The sequence below is a fragment of the Kogia breviceps genome, chromosome 4, assembly GCF_026419965.1.
Source record: "Kogia breviceps isolate mKogBre1 chromosome 4, mKogBre1 haplotype 1, whole genome shotgun sequence".
Taxonomy (NCBI): Eukaryota; Metazoa; Chordata; class Mammalia; order Artiodactyla; family Physeteridae; genus Kogia; species Kogia breviceps.
Window position 1 is genome coordinate 58,872,293 of NC_081313.1, and position 24,152 is coordinate 58,896,444.

Here is a 24,152-nt window from a genome sequence, read left to right on the forward strand (position 1 = left end):
CCTGAAAACTCCTCCTAGTCCATGAGGTGGGGCGATCATACGGCTCGTCTCATTTGTTTCCATCCTCTCAGGGATCACTGCCCTCTGCTGAATGTTGTCTAATGTCTCAAAACTGTTATTTCATATATTTTGCTCACTTTTCTAGTTTTTAAGGTGGGAAGAAATATCTTATCCCTGCTATCCCATCTTGTACAAAAGTGGGTACCCATTCCCATCCACATTTTATCTTTTAAAAAAATCTTTTCCTCTTATTCTTCTTTTCCTTATCTTTTTATTCTCCACATTTTACAATGTAGAATACATGACCATCTTGGAAGATAACTTAAAGAAATTAAGATTTTTTTAAAATTAAAAGTTGAAAAAGAAAATAAGATGTTGAATAACTTTGCATGTAGTTATGCCGGAGAGAAAATTAGGAATTAAATATACAGGGTGTTACAGAATTGATACTTAGTAGGTCTAAGTACCATATATTTACCTTTCTTGCTCCCCCTTATTAATCTTTCTGGATCATCTATCCATATCCTACCTCAAAATAAAGAAATAGGGACAAAAGGGGAGAAAGTGAGTCAGAAATAAAATGAGTCAATGATAGAAGAACTGTCACATGGAGGGAAAGTTAATGAAGATACAAAGAAAGATGCTGGCAATATATCAGTATCAAAGGAATTGATATTTAAAATATCATTAAAAATACTACCTCCTTCTTTTTAAATAGAATATTTCTCCTTAAAGTAAAGGCAACAGAGATGTAGAAGGTTATTCCAAAAGCAAACTTTGTCTTTATCACCACTTAGGTAAAAGAAAGTCAGTAATTCTCTAGATCAAGCAATAGCAAACTATGGCACATGGGCCAAATCCAGTCTGCTGCCTGACTTTTTTGGGGTTTTTTTTTTTTTTTTGTCTTACGCGGGCCTCTCACTGTTGTGGCCTCTCCCGTTGCGGAGCACAGGCTCCGGACTCACAGGCTCACCGGCCATGGCTCACAGGCCCAGCTACTCTGTGGCATGTGGGATCTTCCCGGACCGGGGCACGAACCCGTGTCCCCTGCATCGGCAGGCGGACTCTCAACCACTGAGCCACCAGGGAAGCCCTGCTGCCTGACTTTTTAAATTAAGTTTTATTGGCACACTGTCAAACCCACTAATTTACATGTTGTCTAGGGTTGCTTTTGCACTAGAACAGCAGTTGAGTAGTTGCAATAGAGACTGTGTGGCCCGGAAAACCTAAACTGTTGATTATCTAGCCCTCTGTAGGAAATATTTACCAATCCTTGCTCTAGACCAGAGCTGTTCAACAGAGTTTTCTGTTATGATGGAAATGTTCTAATCTATACTGCCTAATACGGGAGACACTGCCACATGTAGCTATTGAGTACTTCAAATGTGACTAATGCAACCGAAGAATTGAAACTTCCCCCGCCAAAATTTATTTATTTATTTATTTAGGCTGCTCCTGGTCTTAGTTGCGGCACTAGGGTTCTTTGTTGCTGCGGGCTGGACCTTCATTGCAGCGTGTGGGATCTTTTAGTTTGTGGCATGAGGACTCTTAGTCGTGGCATGCAAAGTCTTAGCTGTGGCATGCATGCGGGATCTAGTTCCCTGACAAGGGATCAAACCCAGGCCCCCTGCATTGGGAGGGCAGAATCTTAACCCACTGGACCACCAGAGAAGTCCCTGAATTTTTTTTTTGAGATTTTTTTTTTTTGATGCAGACCATTTTAAAAGTCTTTATTGAATGTTACAGTATTGCTTCTGTTTTATGTTTTGGTTTTTTGGCCACAAGGCACGTGGGATCTTACCTCCCCGACCAGCCCTGCAACCCCTACATTGGAAGGTAAAGTCTTAACCAATGGACTGCCAGGGAAGTCCAAGAATTGAATTTTTAAAATTTAATTAATTTTAAGTAATTTAAATTTAAATAGCCCCATGTGGTTAGTGGCTACAGTATAGGACAGTACAGCTCTAGATCAAATTCCTTATTTCAGGGATAAAGATATCTATCTTTTTCAAGCAGCAGAACTAGGCCTAGAACTCAAGTTCTCTAAAATCCAGTTTGGTGCTTTGTCAAGCTCCTTTTCTGCTATTTCCTGTGGTGAATTTTCAGTTCTTGGAATTTATCTTTACAGAAGACCCTCTACATCTGAGTTATCATTTTCTCTAACCCTTGAAGTTACCAAATTTCTATGAGGCAAGCTACAGTCTTCAAAATAGGAAAATTATCACTTATGAAGGCTACTTAAAAAATCTGATCTAATCAAACATCCCTCTCTGCTCAATAACATGGCATTTTTTTCCATCCATCAAGTCAACATCTTTATCTTGAGTTTTGGTCAATTTACCACTGGTCCCTGATATTGTAAATAGGCAACAATAAAATGGAAATACACTACAAATTGATTACAAAGTCAAAATTAAAGATGTAGGATTTCCTGAAGTCATATATTAAAATAATATTGTAGAAATGCTTGAAGCACCTTTGAAGCAACTGATAAATGAGAAACTTAGAGGTAAAACTGTTAACCTAAAAAAAAGAAAAAATTTGAATATGAATGGATTAATACAGGACCTAGGGAAAACTTGTGGTACCTCTCAAAATTTTTCGAAAAAAGACCTTACCTGAGGTCATGATGCAAAAAACCAACTGTGAGATAAAGGATGTCCTATGTGCTGTCATACTATTTTGCCAGAAAAGCTAGGCCAAGAAAACATACATTATTCTGTTTTTGCTATTCCAGAAATCAGTATGTATTTCAATTAGAAACTAAATATAATATTATTTAGAAAGGAGCTAACATAGCAGGCCTAAAACTGCTATCTAGAAAGGCTGCTTGCTAGGTTGGTCTATAGCTGGCATCTGTGAACTTGGCTGGTAAACAGTGCCCTACACTGATTTAAAACTTTCCCTAATTGATAAGAGTGGCTCTCTGTGCTTAAACTGTCTACACAAGCAATGTGGTTTATGCTTCCGGGAGTATGGAATCTTGCTATGTGTTAGGCAGATGGTGCCTACATGACCAGCCCTCAATATAAATCTTGAACACTGAGTTTCTAATGAGCTTCCCTGGACAGAAGCATTGCACTTTCGTTGCTACATTTTCACTGCTGAGGGAAAAACAAACTGTATGTGACCTCTCATAAGGAAAAGTGCATAGTACAGACTGCACATGGATACCTCAGACTCCACCTTTTTCTCTGATGATCCCCCTGTGTATCCTTACTATACTGCTGTAATAAATCTTAGTTATGAATACAATCATACGCTGAGCTCTGTAGCACCTTCTAACAAATTTCCAAGTATAGGGGTGGTATTGGGAAACCCCTTATTTTGTTTATATTGCATTTTTCAGGATAATGTCTAAATTCCTGATTTTCCCACTATGAAATTTTGGCCCTTATTTAAGTGGTTTCACTTTAAGTAACCTTTTCCCTGTACATATAACCAGTAAGTTCATCACTTCAATGACCCTTCCTGTTTGCTTTCTTCCATTGCATGAGGACATAACTTTGAGACTTTGTCAATTCTTTTTTAGTTTAAATATCTTAAAGGTCAAAGAGCTTCTTTGATCAAAAGAAGCCTCCCTGGACATTAGCCCACCCATTTGGTATTATTCTTAATCATTAGTTTATGTCTCTTATCTCTGCAAATCATAAATTCAATACTATTCTTTCACAGGACTATAGACTGAAAACAGTCTATATGAAAATTTTTATGAAAATTTTTTTTATGAAAAATTTTTTTTTATGAAAATTTTTTTAATGAAAATTTTATTTTCATAAAATTAAATAAAATTACCAAGCTACTAAAAATACCTAGAGACAGATAAAGTAGTTTTAGTGAGCGATCCAAGGAATTTTTTATATGAACCTTGGTTTTTTTTTGTTGTTGTTGTTTTTTGCGGTATGCAGGCCTCTCACTGCTGTGGCCTCTCCCGTGGCGAAGCACAGTTTCCGGACGCACAGGCCCAGCGGCCATGGCTCACGGGCCCAGAGGCTCTGCGGCATGCGGGATCCTCCCGGACCGGGGCACGAACCTGTGTCCCCTGCATCGGCAGGCGGACTCTCAACCACTGCGCCACCAGGGAAGCCCTGAACCTTGGTTTTTTATTGTTGTTGTTGCTGGTAGTTTCCTTAACTATTTTTCAAAGCCAATAATTATTCCTGAAGTTTATATTGCCTACTGACAAATCTTCTCCTAAGGCTTGTCAAACAAAAAAGATGAGTTTAAAAATCTGGAGAATTTTAAAGTCTAGATTTGAAATTGAGTGTTACTGAAATAATTACCCTGGTAATTTTCTCTTGTGATATTTTTACCATAGCTATCTGATTAAAAAAAAAAACAAAACAAAGGAGAAAAAATATAAGAACCCCCAAGGAAACAAGCAACTTGAGCTTTTACCCATTTCTTTGAAACTTCAAATCCACTGAGAAATTTCAAGTTTAAAAAACATCTGGCTGTCACATATATCATCACTATATAGTGATGGCTGTCACTATATATCATCACTCTTTTATACACAACAACAAAGCATTTAATGCAATTAAAATTGGAATGTATTATATTAATAGGCTGTGTTTACTTCTAGCCCTTTCATTTTATTCTCACTTACATGATTACATGATGAAGAGACAATGGAAAAATGATTCATTAGGAAATACACTGGTTTTCTAATCTATATGTAATATCATATTCATTTGTACTTTTAAGCAGTTTTTAAAAATCATTTGTTTTAAGGAATCATTTTAGTTTGCAATTTAAAATATCTTCACTGTCTTCACTCACTTTTTAAAGAAAAAGAAATAGGAACCTAATCTGATGTGTACTATACCTTTAAATGGTTGTTTGCAACAGCATCATGTAAGGGCAGAATTCCATGTACATTTTCACAATTAACATTAGCACTAGCTTTTAACAACTCTACAATTATATCATTACATCCCGTACTAGCTGCCTCATGAAGTGGTGTCCAACCTAAAAAAGGAAAAAAGAAAAAAACAAAACAAGCTGCTTATAAATCAGTATTCAAGTAGTATGTTCATTACTAAGTTTATTTTTGCACTAATGGAATTATTAACTTTATTGATCCAAATGTATGTACTAAGTACTGGACAAGAAATAATATTGAAAACAAGCTACCTTAAGATCCCTGAGCCCAGAGCTGTCCCTGGACATGGCCCTGTCCACCAGAGGGCCCAGGATCCAGACTCGCCCACCAGTGCACAAACACTAGACCCAGGACGCACACGGTCCCAAAGCCAGGGACGCTGGCACCCAGTTCCACCCACCAGTGGGCAGGCACCAGCTGAGAAACCCTTGGGCCCCAGGTCTGTGTACCAGCAAGGCTGCTCTAGCCTCAGGAACAGCCTCACCCACAGTGGGTGGACACCAGCCCCAGGACAACTACAGCCCCACAGCCTACTGTGGCAGGAGTCAGCCAACCCACGGGCAGGCCAGCACCAACCCTAGGACCAGCTGGGTCCAAGCTCTGCCTAGCAGTAGGCCAACACAAACTTTAGGACACACTGAACCCCACAGCCACCTGTATCAGGAACTGGCCCCACTCACCAGCAGTCCAACACGAGCTCTGGGACGCCTGGGTCTTGAAGCCAGACCCCAGGACCTGGCTCTGCTTGCCAGTGGGCTGGCACTGGTCCCAAGAACTAGCTTCACCCACTGGCAGATGGGTACTAGCCCTGGGATCTCCTATATCCAGACCCTGCCCATCAGTGAGCCAGCACTAGCCCTGGGGTCCCCTGGGGTTTAGCAGCCAGCCACCTTGTGACCTAGCCCCACCAACCAGGGGCCAGCAGCCTCCACACAAAGCAGGGCCTGGCAACCAACTGTACTGGGGGCCAGCCAAGCCCACAAGACCACACACAGTAGTCAGCCTACCAGAACAGGAGGACCCATGCAGCCCACCTAGGGGGCACCCCTAGAACATACAGCTCTAGTGATCAGAGGGGAGTGAATTCCTGGAAGCTTAAGACATTTCCTATAAAAGGCTACTTCTCCAAGACTGCAATATGTAACAAGCCTACCAGATACATAGAAATAACGAGTTAAGCAAAATGAGGCAATAGAGGAGCATGTTCAAAACAAAGGAACAAGATAAAACCTCAGAAGAAGAACTAAGTGGAGATAGGAAATCTACCTGAGAAAGAATTCAAGGTAATGACTGTAAGGATAACAAAAGAACTTTGGAAAAGACCGGATGAACAGAGAAGTTAGAAGTTTTTAACGAAGAGTTAGAAAACATAAAGAACAGCCAAACAGATGAAGAATACAATAACTGAAATGAAAAATACATTAAAAAGAATTAACAGTACACTAAATGATGTATATAGGAACGAATCAGCAAGCTGGAATACAGAGTAGTGGAAATCAAGAAGTGAGGACAGTTTAAGAGCTCTCTGGAACAATATCAAGTGTACCAACATTTTCATTATAGGAGTCCCAGAAGAAGAAGGAGAGAGAGAAAGGGATGGAAAGCATATTTTAAAACATGATAATCTGAAAACTCCCCTAATCTGGGAAAGGAAAGAGACATCCAGGTCCAGGAAGCACAGACAGTCCCAAACAGGATCAACATAAAGAGGACCACATTAAGATACACTGTGATTTAAATGGAAAAATTAAAAGATAAAGAGAGAATATCAAGAGCAGGAAGGGAAAAGCAACAAATAACATACAAGGGAACACCTATAAGGCTTTCAGCTGACTTTGCAACAGAACTATGCAGCTCAGAAGGTACTGGCAGCATATATTTAAAGTGATGAAAGGGAAAAATGTACAACAAAAAATACTCTACCGGGCTTCCCTGGTGGCGCAGTGGTTGAGAGTCCGCCTGCCGATGCAGGGGACGCGGGTTCGTGCCCCGGTCCGGGAAGATCCCACATGCCGCGGAGCGGCTGGGCCCGTGAGCCATGGCCGCTGAGCCTGCGCGTCCGGAGCCTGTGCTCCACCACGGGAGAGGCCACAACAGAGAGAGGCCCGCGTACCGCAAAAAAAAAAAAAAAAAAAAAAAACTCTACCCAGCCAGGCTCTTATTCAAATTTGATGATGATATCAAAAGTTGTACAGACAAGCAAGAGCTAAGAGTTCAGCACCACCAAACCAGCTTTATGTGAAATGTTAAAGGAACTCCTCTAAGCAAAAAGGAAAAGGTCACAACTGGAAACATGAATATCACAAAAGAAAAAGTTCATCAGTAAAGGCAAATATACAGTAAAGGTAGTAAGTCAACTGGGTACAAAACTATTAGGAAGGTTAAAGGACAAAAGTAGTAAAACCATCTATATCCACAATAAGCAATTAAGGAATACACAAAACAAATACATGAAAAATACGATGTTGAAAACAATAATTGTGAGGTGAGGAGAGTAAAAATGCAGGGTTGTTAAAATGTATCTGAAATTAAGAGATCAGCAAGTTAAAATAATCATATATATATATATATATATATATATATATATATATACACACACACGCATATATAAATAAAACTCATGGTAACCACAAATCAAAAATCTATAATAAAGCCACATGCAAAAAAGAGAATGGAAACCAAACATAACATTAAAGATAATCATAAAATCACAAGAGAACAAAAGAAGAAAGGAATAAAAAAGAATTACAAAAATAACTCCCAAACCATGAATACAATGGCAATAAGTACATACATATCAACAATTACTTTAAATGTAAATGGACTAAATGCTCCAATGAAAAGACACAGAGTGCCTGAATGGATACAAGAACAAGACCCATATATATGCTGCCTACAAGAGACTCACTTGATATCTAAAGACACACACAGACTGAAAGTGAGGGGATGGAAAAAGGTATTCCATGAAAATGGAAACAAAAAGCAAACTGGGGTAATAATATCTGTATCAGACACTAAATAGACTTTAAAACAAAAACTGTTAACAGAGACAAAGAAGGACATTACATAATGATCAAGGAATCAATCCAAGATGAAGGTATAATGATTTTAAATATATTTCCACCCAATATAGGGCCACCTAAATACATAAAGCAAATATTAACAGACATAAAAGGAGAAATTGACAGGAACACAGTAGGGGACTTTAAGACCCCACTTTCATCAATGGACAGATCATCCATGAAAAACTGGCCTTAAATGACACATTATACCAAATGAACTTAACTGATATATATAAAACATTCCATCCAAAAGCAGCAGAATACACATTCTTTTCAAGTGCATAAGGAACAGTCTCCAGGATAGGTCACATGCTAGGCCACAAAACAAGAACTGGTAAATATAAGAAAATTGAAATCGTGTTGAGCATCTTTTCTGACCACAACACTATGAGACTAGAAAATCAACTAAAAGAACAAAACTGCAAAAAACACAAACACATGGAAGCTAAACAACATACTACTAAACAACCAACGGATCACTGAAGAAATCAAAGGAAAAAGCAACAAATACCTAGAGACAAATGAAAATGAGAACACAATGATCCAAAATCTATGGGATGCAGGAACAGCAGTTCTAAGAGAGAAGTTTACAATGATACAAGATTTCCTTAGGAGTGAAGTAAGTCAGAAACAGGAAAACAAATACCATACACTAACACATATATATGGATTCCCAAAAAAAAAAAGGTTGTGAAGAACCTAGGGGTAGGACAGGAATAAAGAGGCAGACATAGAGAATGGGCTTGAGGACATGGGGAGGGGGAACGTTAAGCTGGGATGAAGTGAGAGTGGCATGGACATATATACACTACCAAATGTAACATAGATAGCTAGTGGGAAGCAGCCGCATAGCACAGGGAGATCAGCTCAGTGCTTTGTGTCCACCTAGAGGGGTGGGATAGGGAGGGTGGAAGGGAGATGCAAGAGGGAGGAGATATGGGGATATATGTTTATGTATAGCTGATGCAATTTGTTATACAGCAGAAACTAACACACCGTTGTAAAGCAATTAAACTCCAATAAAGATGTTAAAAAAAAAAGATTACCTCAGGAAACAAGAAAAATCTCAAATGAACAATCTAAACTTACACCCAAAGGAACTAGAGAAAAAGAACAAAAAACCTGAAAGTTAGTAGAAGGAAAGAAATCATAAAGATCACAGCAGAAATAAATTAAATAGAGGCTAAAAAAACAGAAAAGATCAATGAAACTAAGAGCTGGTTCTTTGAAAAATAAAATTGACAACACTTTGGCCATACTCACCAACAAAAAAAGAGAGAGGGCCCAAATCAATAAAATCAGAAATGAAAAAGAAGTTACAATGGACACCACAGAAATACAAAGGATCATAAAAGATTACTACAAACAACTATATGCCAATAAAAAGGACAACCTACAAGAAATGGACAAATTCCTAGAAATGTATAGTATCCTAAGACTGAATCAGGAAGAAATAGAAAATAGGAACAGATAACTTACCAGTAATGAAATTGAATCAGTAATGAAAAACCCCAAATGAACCAAAGTCCAGATGGCTTCACAGGTGAATTCTACCAAATATTTAGAGAAGAATTAACACCTATCCTGCTCAAACTATTCCAAAAATTGCAGAGGAAGAAACACTTCCAAATTCATTCTACAAGGCCAGCATCTCCTTGACACCAAAGAAAGATATCACACAAAAGAAGAAAATTACAGGCCAATATCACTGATGAACATAGATGCAAAAATCTTCAACAAAATATTAGCAAACAGAATCCAACAATACATTAAAAACATCATACACCATGATTAAGTGGGATTTATCCCAGGGATGCAAGGATGACTCAATATCCACAAATCATTCAATGTGATACATAATGTTAACAAACTGAAGAATAAAAATCATATGATCATCTCCACAGACACAGAAAAAGCTTTGGATAAAATCCAATATCCATTTTGAAAAAAACTCTCCACAAACCAGATATAGAGCGAAAATACTTCCACATATAAAGACCATATATGATAAGCCCACAGCTAAAATCATGTTCAATGTGAAAAGCTGGAAGCATTTCCTCTAATATCAGGAACAAGACAAGGATGCCCACTCTTGTCACTTTTACTCAACACAGTATTAGAAGGCCTAGCCACACCAATGAGACAAGAAAAAGAAATAAAAGGAATCCAAATTGGAAAGGAAGAAGTAAAACTGTCACTCTTTGCAGATGACATGGTACTATACATAGAAAAATCCTAAAGATACCACCAAAAAACTACTAGAGCATATCAATAAATTCAGTTAAGTTGCAAGATATAAAATTAACATACAGAAATCTGTTGTATTTCTATACACTAACAACAAATTATCAGAAAGCGAAATTAAGGAACCTTCTCATTTTCAACTCCATCAAAAAGACTAAAATACCTGGGGATAAATCTACCTAAGGAGGTAAAAGAGCTGTACTCAGAAAATTATAAGACAGTGATAAAAAAAAAAAACTGAAGATGACACACACACATGGACAGACAAGATATACTGTGTTCATGGATTAGAAGAATATTGTTAAAATGACCGTACTACCCAAGGCAATCTACAGATTCAATGTAGTTACTATCATAATACCAATGGCATTTTACACAGAACTAGAATAAATAATTTTAAAACTTGTACTGTAGCACAAAAGACCTCAAATAGCCTAAACAATCTCAAGAAAGAAGACCAGAGCTGGAGGAATCACACTCCCTGATTTCAGACTATACTACAAAGCTACAGTAATCAAAACAGTCTCATACTGGCACACAGATCAATGGAACAGGATAGAGAGCCCAGAAATAAATCTACACATTTATGTCAATTAATCTATGACAAAGGAGGCAAGAATAAACAATGGAGAAAAGACAGTTTCTTCAATAAGTTGTGCTGGGAAAACTGAAGAGCTACATGTAAAAGAAAGAAATTAGAACATTTCTCACATCTATACAAACATAAACTCAAAATGGACTAAAGAACTAAATGTAAGACTGGAAACAATAAAACTCCTAGAAGAAAACATAGACAGAATACTCTGACATAAATCATAGCAACATTGTATTGGATCTGTCTCCTATGGCAAAGGAAACAAAATAAAAAATAAACAAATGGGACCCAGTTAAACTTAAACGCTTTTGCACAGCAAAGGAAACCACTGACAAAACGAAAAGAAAATCTACTGAATATGGGAGGAAATATTTGCAAATGACATGACCAATAAGGGGTTAATATCCAAAATACATAAACAGCTCATAGAATTCAAAACCAATAAAAGAAACATGCCAGTCAAAAAATGGGCACACGGGGCTTCCCTGGTGGCGCAGTGGTTGAGAGTCCGCCTGCCGATGCAGGAGACACGGGTTCGTGCCCTGATCCAGGAAGCACTCATGCCATGGAGTGGCTGGGCCCCGTGAGCCATGGCCACTGAGCCTGCGCGTCTGGAGCCTGTGCTCCGCAATGGGAGAGGCCACAACAGTGAGAGGCCCGCGTACCGCCAAAAAAAAAAAAAAAAAAAAAAGGGCAGAAGACCTGAATAGACATTTTTCCAAAGACATACAGATGGCCAACAGGCACATGAAAAGATGCTCAACATTGCTAATCATCAAAAAAGTGTAAATCAAAGCCACAATGAGATATTACCCTACTTCTGTCAGAATGATTATCATTTAAAAAAAACACCATTAACAAATATTGGTGAGGATATGTAAAAAAGGGAGCCCTTGCACACTGTTGGGCATGTAAATTGGTGCAGCAACTGTAGAAAACAGTATGGAGGTTTTTCAAAAAACTAAAAACAGAACTATCATAGGATCCAGCAATTCCACTGCTGGGTATATATCTGAAGAAAACAAAGACACTAATTCAAAAAGATACATGCACCCCAGTGTTCACAGCAACATTATTTACAATAGCCAAGACATATAAGCAACCTAAGTGTCCATCAACAGATGAATGGATAAAGATGTGGTGTGTATGTGTGTGTGTGTGTGTGTGTATGCCATGAATACTACTTGGTCATAAAAAGAATGAAATTTTGCCTTGTGCAAAAACATGGATGGACCTGAAGGGTATTATGCTTAGTGAAATAAGTCAGACAGAGAAAGATACTCTATGTTATCACTTACCTGTGGAATCTAAAAAATAAAAGAAACAAGCAAATTCAGCAAAACAGAAACAGATTCATGGATATAGACAATAAACTAGTGGTTACCAGTAGGGAGAGGGAAGAGGGGAGGGGTAAGATAGGGGTAGGGGATTAAAAGGTACAAACTACTATGTATAAAATAAATAAGCTACAAGGATATATTGTACAGCACAGGGAATATAGCCAATATTTTACAATAACTAAGTGGAATATAATCTATCAACTTTGGGTTTTTTGTTTGTTTGTTTTTTAGTTTTATTTTTAATTAAAATTTTTTTGAGGTATAGTTGTACAATATTACAACTTTGAATCACTATGTTGTACACCTGAAACTAATATATCAACTATACCTCAATTTAAAAGTATGCTTCATTTTTTTAAACAAACTAATCTCATCAAAAATATTTGTTGATACAAGTGCCAAAAGACTCAAAGAGCATCATAAGATATAATGGGACCAGAGTAAATATGAATCATGTCAAATGTTTCAAGTCAGATATTAAAATAGAGTAAGATCATCTGACCTTCCTATTCATATCTTGTATTGTCACATTTCTCTTTGAAATGACATTTGATCAGAGTTTTTTCCCTCTGGAGTTCCTTATACAAGTTTCTTTTGTGCTTGAGAAAAATGTTAGAAGATCAATTTTAAAATGGAGGTTTAAGATAAAAACAAGACATGGGAGAAAAAAGGAACAGTATTAATAGACAAGGAAAGAAAAGAAGGGACAGGGAAATGGGAAAATTTGGCATTCTCTACAAAGTTAGATAATGATATTAAGGCCTCCAAGGAAAAGGTCTAAATAAAGCTTCTTTCCCTTCCAATTCTGTATACTCCCTCTGAATGCTCCCAAACATATGTTAAAAACTGTTTCAAAGGAGAAGGTTATTTTAGCAATTGGTGTGAACCAAGATAAATCTTACTATTCAACTAAATAATAATATATTATAAAAAAGGTTTTCAAAGTGAGCAGCTATATATCAGCCAAGATCAAAATGGGGGAGGGTAGATGAAATGTGTATATCAGTGAGTTCAAATTATAAAGACAACTACAATTTAAAATTGAAACCTGCGTTATCTTTTAGATTCACATCTGTTCCAGATTCTATTAGAGCTTTCACCAGAGACAAGTTTCCTCTTCTGGCAGCCAAATGAAGCCGGCTTTCTCCTCTGGCATTCCTCTTATTGATCCCAGCTGTTTTCATTTCTGTAAATTTGCCAAGCAAAACTGAGTATTCTTTTCTGCCAAGTGTTGATTATTATGAAGGATCTTAGAAAATACAAAGCAACTTCCTCAAAACATCCTAAGTAGGATGCACTACACAGAAACATACCTCAATTAATATCATCGCTGTTACTATTTAAAAATATAACTTGTAAAGAACTGATACAGCATCTGATCACATTACTTCAAATTCTCTAGCAGTTGTTCACTCTATCATATGCTTGATTAAAACAAATAATAACTTGCTTCATTTCTACACTCACTTCATTCTCAGTAGTCCTCTATCAATGGATAAAAATGTACTTAAACCAAATTGTGATTTTATAAAAATCCTCTTTTGGGCTTCCCTGGTGGCGCAGTGGTTGAGAGTCTGCGTGCCTATGCAGGGGATATGGGTTTGTGCCCTGGTCCGGGAAGATCCCACATGCCACGGAGCGGCTGGGCCCGTGAGCCATGGCTGCTGAGCCTGCACGTCCGGAGCCTGTGCTCCACAACGGGAGAGGCCACAACAGTGAGAGGCCTGCGTACTGCAAAAAAAAAAAAAAAAAAAAAAAAAAATCCTCTTTCTATAACTATTCTTATATCTCAATGGGTGTTTCTGATCACAAAAGATGCCAAGAACCAAACTATGGCCTATTGGGTATTTCATTTTCTTTCATAGAAAATGTAGTACAATATCATTATCTGAAGATTTAAAAATCTTTTCCTTGCATCACAAGTAAGACTTGAGTTGGAAAACAGTGAATAGTTTTTTTCCCAAACTATGCTAAAATGATGTACTAAAAAATTTTTTGTAACATCATATAAAGAAAATAGAAGACACTATCTCTTCTCCAAGTGGCCTACAGTATAGTGGAATGACAGACATGTAAAAAATTACATTAAAATATGATTCATTGCTGCTAGAGAAATGTATTAGTTTCCTGTGGTAGCTGTAACAAATGACCACAAACTGGCTGGTTGTGTTGTGCTTAACACAACACAAATATATTATCTCTCAGTTCTGGAGACCAGAAGTCCAAAACCAAGGTGTCAGCAGGGATGCACTCTCTCTGGAAGCTCTAAGGAAGAATCCTTCCTTGCTTCCTCTAACTTCTGATGGATACCAGCATTCCTTAGCTTCCTTGGCTTTTGACCACATTGTTTCCTTGCCTGGCTCTTCACATTATCTTCTCCTTTCCTGTGTGTCTCAAAGCTCTCTCCATTTTTCTTTTATAAGGATACTTGTTGTAAGATTTGGGTCCCATTTGGAAAATCCAAGACAACCTCCTCACCTCAAGATCCTTAACTACATCTGCAAAGATTCTTTTTCTAAACAAGGTAATGTTCACTCTTTAATTGAGATAGTATCACAGATTCCAGGGATTAGGACATGGACATATGTTTTGGGGGACCACTATTCAACCCACTATAGGAGGTATGTATAAGAAGGGCTTTAGTTTACATGACAGGCGGACAATGGGGGAAGGTTCAAAGAGTATACCTAATATTCCTACCTCTTACTATATCAACTTTTTCTTACTAAATCAACGTTTTGGTGCTTAACATTTAACCTGAAGTAGTCCAGCCTATTGTTCACACAGAACTAGCTCTAAGAACTATCAAAGAATAGTCAGCTATCCATGCTGCCAAATACATACAGTCCATGCATCTGACACAAAGAAACTAGTGGCTATGCTTCTTTAATTTCCCATGTGTTAAAAGGGCTCAGTGGAAGTACCTAAGGGATCTGACACAATTCAGATGTGCTGCCCCCACTCAACATTCTTGCTGTCTCTACTGTTTATCTTATCTCCTCTAACATAACAAATTAGAAGTCATCGGCAAAAATATGACAATATATTGGAAGACTAAGAGATTCTCAAGTGGTGGACTACAGTAAAACCATCTGACAAATATAGCTGAAATAACTTTATAAATTAGTGAATGACTAAAAAAAAACAGTAAATATGAAAGTGTATAATTCTTTGAAGGAGAGTGGATTGCTAGGCTTGATCATGCAAACCTTTCCCTATATAAAAATAGGAATACAAACCTTGGCTGCAGGTAGCTTTCAAGAAATTTTGCCTTTTTCTGAAATTCTGACCTTTTTTGTGTTCCTGGATGTTAGTAGGCATGTGAATTTCTGAATCTGTTTTATCTTTCTTCTCCTCACAATTTCTTATAGTGTTTTCATCACCATTGACATTATTAGTTAATTCCTCACCTGAAAAACAAACATTTTGCAATATCAGTGCTGTAGTTCTCCTTACCGGTTACAAGACTAAAAAAGAGTCTAGTCATGTTAATTGTTCCAAGTTTCTGTTCCTAGCTGGACTGCTTATTTTAAAGGAGTGGAAGTCTTTAAAAATGTTTTCATACAACAAACATAAATTAGTTTTCTGTATGCAATTTCAACTGTGAATCACTGAAATCAATGGAGCTAACAATTTCCTGCTATGAAAATGTTGTTCGGTTTCTTGATACTAAGTAGCTGCTATATTTAAAAAACTCATAGAAACATAAAAACTCATAGAAATACTGTTTATTATCTCCTGTCAATATCAATTTAGCACCTTCTTTCAAAGTAAATACCATCACTTAACTAATTAACAGTATCTCCAAATTATGGTCCACATGCCCTCATTCTTATCAGTTTGGGCATAGGTTGAGTGAAATTCAGTTAGAAATTTCTGTGAAATAAGTAAATCTATAGGAAATGTGTACAAATTGAGCAATACTACTAATACCTGGTTTGTGAGAAATTTCCTTCTCTTCTCCTTGACTAAGTTGTGAGACAGTCAATTCTTTACTGATATTGTCAGTGGACTGAAAGCCTATACTATGTATAGTTTTGATCTCTTGTCTTTTTTTTTCAACTTTAGTTGTTTCTATTACTTGAGAATGAACAACTCTGGATAAAGGCCTATTTGAAGAACTTGGTTTTTGGCCTTTGTCAGCGTAATTCCTTTTAGTGTCTCCTTCCTTATTCACCTTTTCCACAATATGTGTATCTGTTTGATTCATTAAAGGAGTTGGTATTCTGGGGCTACAATCCTGAGGCCTCTCCAATAGTTCCACATGACTAGTCAACTTTGAAACTTCACGTGTTGCGAGTGTCCTCGTACAAGCCAGGGAAGTATGTTCAGGACTGCCATGTGAGTGATCAAAAGAAGTTCCACATGTACATTGTTCATAATTTGAAACATGTTCAGAAACTATTATATTATCTGAATTAGAAAAATTAACAGCTTCCTGTTGTGGAAATATGGTTAGGCTGCCTGCTTTTATTAACTCATTTTCCTGTGAAAAATGGTCTTGAGAAGGTAAAAATTGTTGAAAATCCATTTCTTCTCTATTTGTTTTATTCTCTTTATAATTATCGTGGTTTTTGCAACCTGAAGAACTTATCACCTTTTTAAATGTTATAGTCTCCTCAGGAGCACAGGAATCACCATCATCATCATTATTAAAATTTTCCTTTATAAAGGATGGGGAAAAGTTTTCCCACTTATTAGGGCTCTCATCTTTTTGACCTGAGTTACTGTTTTCATGAGATTTATAAGGGCTAATGTGCTGCTGTTCTTGGTGAGTATGAGGCTTCTGATCTGTAGTAACAAGTGGTAACTCAGTTTTTTTATGTAAAGAAAGTCCTGAGAAAGAAACGGCTTCAGCTTGGTCAGTGGATTCTAATTCCAAAAATTTTATTTCTTGACTATCTGATAAATCCAGGCTTTGGGTATGTGTCTCTTTGGGAAATGAACAAGTCTCAACATCGTTACTTAAACCATTTTTCAGTCCTGACAGAGATGGGCTAAAAGGTTTATGTGACTTTTCTGGAAGGTCATCAAGGGTTTGGAGAGTATGTTGTTGACAAGTAACCAATCTGTTTATTTTTCTGGAAGAAGACACAGCTATTGTCTCTCTTGGATTGCTTTCTTGGATTGCATCATCCACTTGAGTCCTTTTACGTCGTGTATTTCTTCTTCCTTTATCTTTAGACACATTTGTGCTGGGATCCTCAACACCATGGAGATTGTCCTTTCTAAGTCCTGTTGAGTATATTTGGTTAAGAGTTGATCGTTTATGCTTGGATTTACCAAATTTCGTGTTTTGGGAATCTTTTTGGTAATGTTCATATAAATCTTCTTTATTTATAAATAAACACTCTTTGCTTCCTTTATTGACTTTTACATGTTCTGGCTTCTGTCTCTTGGAATTTTCATCACAAACAAACCCACTGTGATTTTTAGAACTGAATTTTGGTTTCTATAGAAACAAAATACATAGTTAGCTTTAATTTTCAACTATAGTTCTACACTTAATTCATTCTGGATTGGAGATAAAGCAAACTAATATTCCATTTAATGTTATAATTTGATCTAACCACAGGGCCTGCTGGGATATATACAACCTGATTTGTATTTCAGGAAAGTAGACTAACAGAAGAAAGACAAAAGTAATAGACTCAGTATGTGTACTAATCTTTATTTTCTCCTGTACATTTTAATGTACAGGAGAATTTCTTTTTGCCAGTATTTTAGCACTATCAATCTTACTAAACATAATGAAAAATTTTAATCTACCTAATTTTTATAGGATTTTAAAACAATCAGATAATTCCTTTACAAGGAATCTTTACAAGAATACTGTAGAAACACTCTCCTCTCCCATTTGTTATATAGATAGACCTAGAATTAAGAGAGTTTCTTCCTCTGGTATCTGTGAGAGACCACAGGTAGGGCAGTGGAAGAAGGGATTTAAAAACAAAAAGATAGATATACAACCAAGTTGGCCTGTATGGAAGGATTACTGTGGGCTGCCAAGATTAAAACAGGGACAGTGCTTCCTCTCACATATCACAACACAAGCACCAGATGAAAAGTAACTGCCCACCATGTGAAGTTTGAACGGATGGATTGACACCTTTGACTCTTATACTGTGCTCACGCCAGAGGAAATTTGTCATTGTTGATAACCCTCATGGCTCCATAAAGAGGAGAAAGGAAATGAAAATGGCTACCAATACATTAGTGTGCCCACATATACTCTATTTACTCAATTGCTTCCCAAACTTACAGGCCAGAACCTTCTGATTCTTATGTAATTATTCCAAAGTGACTTAAAAGCAAAGGTGAAGTCACTGTTCCTGGTGAATGCTTCAGTAGTCTTTCTTTCCCCTCTGATGATCTATAAAATAACCAGCAGGTGTGCTCTATAAAAATGTTCAATGCTGAACAGAGATATACCTTGTGGTGGTGTGTGTCCTCTAAGTCTGAAGGGTCAGTGATATTTGTCTGCGCTATAAGCAAAAAGAGAAAAATCAAAGAAAAGAGCTTCCAGCAGTCAGACTCTAGACTTCTAAAACCACAACTCCTTTGCCATGAGAAAACCAAGTGGAAAAACTGAAATTATGCAATACTTTCTATTAAAATTGGCACATATAACATTCCATAATTTATAATTTCCATATTTATTAGAAATCAAACACTATCTTGAGAGCTGAAAACATTTCTCTAGGAAAAGCAAAACAGACCCAACAAAATTATGCTAAAGATGGGCACTGAACTCAGTATTTTTATATTAACCACAGTTATACTCAGATATGCAACTGTGTACAAGCTTTTATAAGGCAAAAAATCTTTCATAATTAATTGTATTATCATCATTTCCTAATATGTCTGCTTCATAAAGTTTCAGGATACATGAGTAATATACAGAAATCTGTTGCTTTTCTATATACTAATAGTGAACTATCAGAAAGAGAAAGCAAGAAAAAAATCCCATTTACATTTACAATCTCATCAAAAAGAAAAAAATACCTAGGAATAAACTTAACCAAAGAGGTGAAAGACCTATACTCTGAAAACTATAAAACACTGATGAAGGAAACTGAAGATGATACAAAGCAATGGGAAGATATACTGTGTTCTTGGACTGGAAGAATACTGTTAAAATTTCCATACTACCCAAAGCAATCTACAGATTTAATGCAATCCCTATCAAAATAGCCATAACATTTTTCACAGAACTAGAACAAATAATCCCAAAATTTATATGGAACCACAAAAGACCCTGAACTGCCAAAGCAATTTAGAGAAAGTTGAACAGAGCTGGAGGTATCGTGCTCCCTACTTCAGACTATACAATACTACAGTAGTCAAAATAGCACAGTAATGGCACAAAAACAGACACATAGATCAATGGAACAGAACAGAGAGTCCAGAAATAAACCAACACACCTATCTTCAATTAGTCTATGACAAAGGAGGCAAAAACATACAATGGAGAAAAGAAAGTCTCTTCAACAAATGGTGCCTTCAGTAAGTGGTAAAACTGGACAGCTACATGTAAAAGAATGAAATTAGACCATTTTCTCACACCACATACAAAAATAAACTCAAATGGATTAAAGACATATATTTAAGACCAGAAACCATAAAACTCCTAAAAGAGAACATAGGCAGAACATTCTGACATAAATCATACTAATATTGTTTGGGATTTGTTTCCTAAGGCAGGGAAACAAAAAATAAACAAATGGGACCTCATAAAACTGAAAAGCTTTTACAAATAGGAAACCATTGACAAAACAAAAAGATGATGTACTGAATGGGAAAAAATATTTGTAAAAGATACGACCAATAAGGGGTTAATATCCAAAATTTATAAACAGCTCATACAGCCCAATATAAAAAAAAAAATCCAATCAAAAAAATGGACAGAAGACCTGAAAGATATTTTTCCAAATAAGATAACACAGATGGCTAACAGGCACATGAAAAGATGCTCAACATTGATAATCATCAGAGAAATGCAAATTAAAACAACGAGCTATTACCTCACACCTGTCAAAATGGCTATCATCAAAAAGTCTACAGATGGCTGCAGCATAGCACAGGGAGTTCACCTCTGTGCTTTGTGACCACCTAGAGGGGTGGGATAGGGAGGGTGGGAGGGAGGGTGACACAAGAGGGAAGAGTTATGGGAACATATGTATATGTATAACTGATTCACTTTGTTGTAAAGGAGAAACTAACACACTATTGTAAAACAGTTATACTCAAATAAAGATGTTAAAAAAAAAAAAAAAAGTCTACAGATGGGCTTCCCTGGTGGCGCAGTGGTTGAGAGTCCACCTGCCAATGCAGAGGACGTGGGTTCGTGCCCCGGTCCAGGAAGATCCCACATGCCGTGGAGCGGCTAGGCCTGCGAGCCATGGCCGCTGAGCCTGTGCGTCTGGAGCCTGTGCTCCGCAATGGGAAAGGCCACAACAGTGAGAGTGAGAGGCCCGCGTACCACAAAAAAAAAAAAAAAAAAAAAAAAGTCTACAGGTAACAAAGATTGTTAAGGATTTGTAGAAAAAGGAGCCCTTGTATACAGTTGGTGGGAATGCAAACTGGTAAAGCCACTATGGAAAACAGAATGGAGGTTTCTCAAAAAACTAAAAGTAGAACTACCATATGATCCAGCAATTCCACTGCTGGGTATACATCCAAAGAAAATGAAAACACTAATTCAAAAAGATACACACACCCCAATGTTCATAGCAGCACTACTATTTACAATAGCCAAGACATGGAAGCAACCTAACTGTCCATAGCAGATGAATGGATAAAAAAGATACAGTATTTTATATATACAATGAAATATTACTCAATCATAAAAAAGAATGAAGTGCTGCCATTTGCAACAACATGGATACCTAGAGGGTATTATTCTTGGCGAGATAAGTCAGAGAAAGACAAATACTCTGTTATCACATATATAGAATCTAAAAAAATAAAACAAACCAATGTATGTAACAAACCAATGTATAAACAGAAACAGATTCACTGATATAGAGAACAAAGTAATGGTTACCAGTGGGGAGAGGGAAGGGGGAGGGGCAAAATAGCAGCTTGGAATTAAGAGATACAAACTACTATGTATAAAATAAATAAGCAACAAGGATATATTGTACAGCCCAGGGAATATAACCACTATTTTGTAATAACTTTAGATGGAGTATAATCTATAAAAATACTGAATAGGGGGCTTCCCTGGTGGCACAGTGATTGAGAGTCTGCCTGCCGATGCAGGGGACACGGGTTCGTGCCCCGGTCCAGGAAGATCCCACATGCCGCGGAGCGGCTGGGCCCGTGAGCCATGGCCGCTGAGCCTGCGCGTCCGGAGCCTGTGCTCCGCAACGGGAGAGGCCACAACACTGAGAGGCCCACGTACCACAAAAAAACAAAAAACCAAAAAACCAAAAAACCAAAAAAAACTGAATCACTACATTGTACACCTGAAACTAATACAATATTATAAATCAATTATACTTCAATAAAAAAAATAAACAGTTCTTATATAATCTTGAAACTGCAGATCAAGTTCTTTTGTAGTTCAACTTAGTGCAGTGATGAATGACAAGGCAAAAGTACAGCTATAAGAAAATATTCTTAAGGAATGAAGGTAAACAATCCTGACCATATTCATGGAAAATGATACAGCCAAATATAAGTTACATCACCTCATGTTATTCAGACAACAGATTATGGGGAAAAGACCCAGAACTTTACAAAAGTTTTCTTAACTGTTCCCAATATATATTCTTTGGGAAAGTACATTTATATAATCTTTCTTTGTTCTTTTAGAGTTCTTCCATTTGGTGCATTTTCAAACAAGTCAGTGTGCTCAACTAAAGGAATGGAGCAAGGACACCACAGGATGGATTTTCTCAAAATTTATGAGGAAAATCAATTTAATTTCTATAATTCCAAGTTTGATTTCTATAACTCTCTACTGACATGATGAACAGATATAATAGGGCAGTTTAATGTTACCTGATATAAGATGTTTTTGATGTTTAGGAACATATCTCTCAAGGAGACGCTTCATACATGAGTCTTTGGCTTCATCCAAAGCACATTTTCCACTGTCATTTCTAAATAAAGGATCTGCTCCATTCAAAAGAAGTAACTGTGCCACCTAGAGGAAGATTGTGTGAGGGAGCCCAGACAAAAGGTGTATTATTATAAATGTGTGCTAGCATACAACTCTAAGCAACATAAAATATTTCTTTCAACAATACAGTTTGGGTTTCCTGTAACATTACTGCCCAAAACCAAAAATAAATGTAACTGCTACTGAATCATAATTTATTGATATACATATGCCTTCTCTTACACACACACAAAAAATAGGCGAGAGGAAGTAAGGAAGGGGGAGGAAAGGAGGAACGGAGGGAGGGGCAGAAATGTTTGTGGTTCAGTTGCTGATGAAATGGAGCTAGCAGATTTACCAGGAATTAGGATTACATTCTGTAGTAGTAAACGTAATTTTAACAGGTTCCAGGAAATAGCTGTATCTTCTGTATAGACCTGTGCTCCCCCTCAGTATCAGAGAGAAACGGGTAAATCCTTAATCTGTTACTGTTACTTAGGTAACCTCCTCCATGAAGCTCTCCCTGACCTCCTCACCCACTGATCCCCTAGAGAAAAATGACCTCTTCCTTCTTGTATGAACATATTTTATGTCCAATATGCTCTATATTATACTTATTTCTTATATATTTCTCTCTCCTGCAACTCCAAGTTTTTTGAGGGTAGGACTCTGTTTTCTTTTAAAATTAATTTATTATTTTTGAATAGGAAATTAATAAATATGGTTCAAAATACAGAAGGCTCAGAGAAGTAGACAATGAAAAATAAGTTTCCCTCCTCAACCCTTGTCCTCTAGTCATCTAATTATTTTTTCTAAGTCAGCTCTGGTTACAGTTTCTTCTGAATTTTTCCAGAGTTAGTCTAGTCCAACAGGTATATATGTACGTATCATAACTGTACACATACTTTTTTCTTACACAAGTGGTCATATACTATATACATTCCTCTATATCTTAGCTGCCCACCCCACCCTGCAACAGACTGTTTCAAATCAGTATGGACTGAACTTCATCATTCTTTTTAGCAGCTGAGTAATAAATAGTTTACTTTTGAATGTACTATAATTTACTTAACCATTACCCTACTGATGCATGTTTAAGCTGCTTCCAAGTTTTTGCAACAGATATATCTTAATCATCTTTATATTCCCAGTGTCTATTTCAGTATCTGGCATAGACTATATATTTAATAAATGTTGTTTAATAAAAGAATGAATGTTGACCAAGGAGGATGTGGGTAACAGGCTTTAAATAACATTATACTAAATGAAGCCTAGATTTCCATGTTAATGCCTGGAATGAGAGAAAGGATCTGAATTTCTGTAAATTTTATGCATCTGAAGATTAAAGATATATACATTTTTCCTTTTATAAGAAAGCATTCTAGGAGAGACAAATGCCCCACCACACACAGGGAGAATATGAGCCAAATCTTCTAAAAATTATTAAGACTCAGCAATTTGATTCTGCTTCTCAAATGGCTTTATTGTGGGAGTTAAATGATAGATAGGGGGACTGAAAGTAATAGTAGATATAATTAAATTTATAATTCATATTCTTGGAGCTTCACATTTTGTTTAGTAATACAAATAGAGAGTGTACCACTTTCTTTCAGGAAAAGTAGTTTCATAAGTGGGTTGCCAAAGGAGCTGTGCTGCTTATCTCTGGAGGTTTTATGTCAAGTAATAAGCCATGCAGTATGAAAGTAACTTGGGATCAACAAGCATGAGAAAGAAGACGGGAGGAAGGGAAAAGGCAAGGGCTAGAGCTTCACTTTTCTGGAAATCTGGGTTGGTGATCCCAAGGGAGTGAATACATTACTTTGGCAGTCTCTGTTTTAGACTCTGGATACTCTGCTTCACCAACTATTCACATTTACCAATTCTCTCTATAGCTTGGTATCAGGAATTCTGAAGCCTA

The 24,152-nt window shown here is 36.9% G+C and overlaps 1 protein-coding gene across 1 annotated transcript in view; it reads right to left on the reverse strand.

Annotated features, from left to right (window-relative positions):
• ANKRD31 (ankyrin repeat domain 31) overlaps positions 1–24,152 on the reverse strand; it is a 131,729-nt gene that overhangs the window by 55,039 nt on the left and 52,538 nt on the right. The window contains exons 12-17 of the mRNA XM_059062738.2: positions 22,135–22,279; positions 18,559–18,611; positions 16,060–17,578; positions 15,366–15,536; positions 13,175–13,312; positions 4,829–4,971 (exon numbers count right to left, since the gene is read on the reverse strand). Of these exons, the coding sequence (XP_058918721.1) occupies positions 4,829–4,971; positions 13,175–13,312; positions 15,366–15,536; positions 16,060–17,578; positions 18,559–18,611; positions 22,135–22,279 (2,169 nt within the window). The remainder of the gene's footprint in view (positions 1–4,828; positions 4,972–13,174; positions 13,313–15,365; positions 15,537–16,059; positions 17,579–18,558; positions 18,612–22,134; positions 22,280–24,152) is intronic.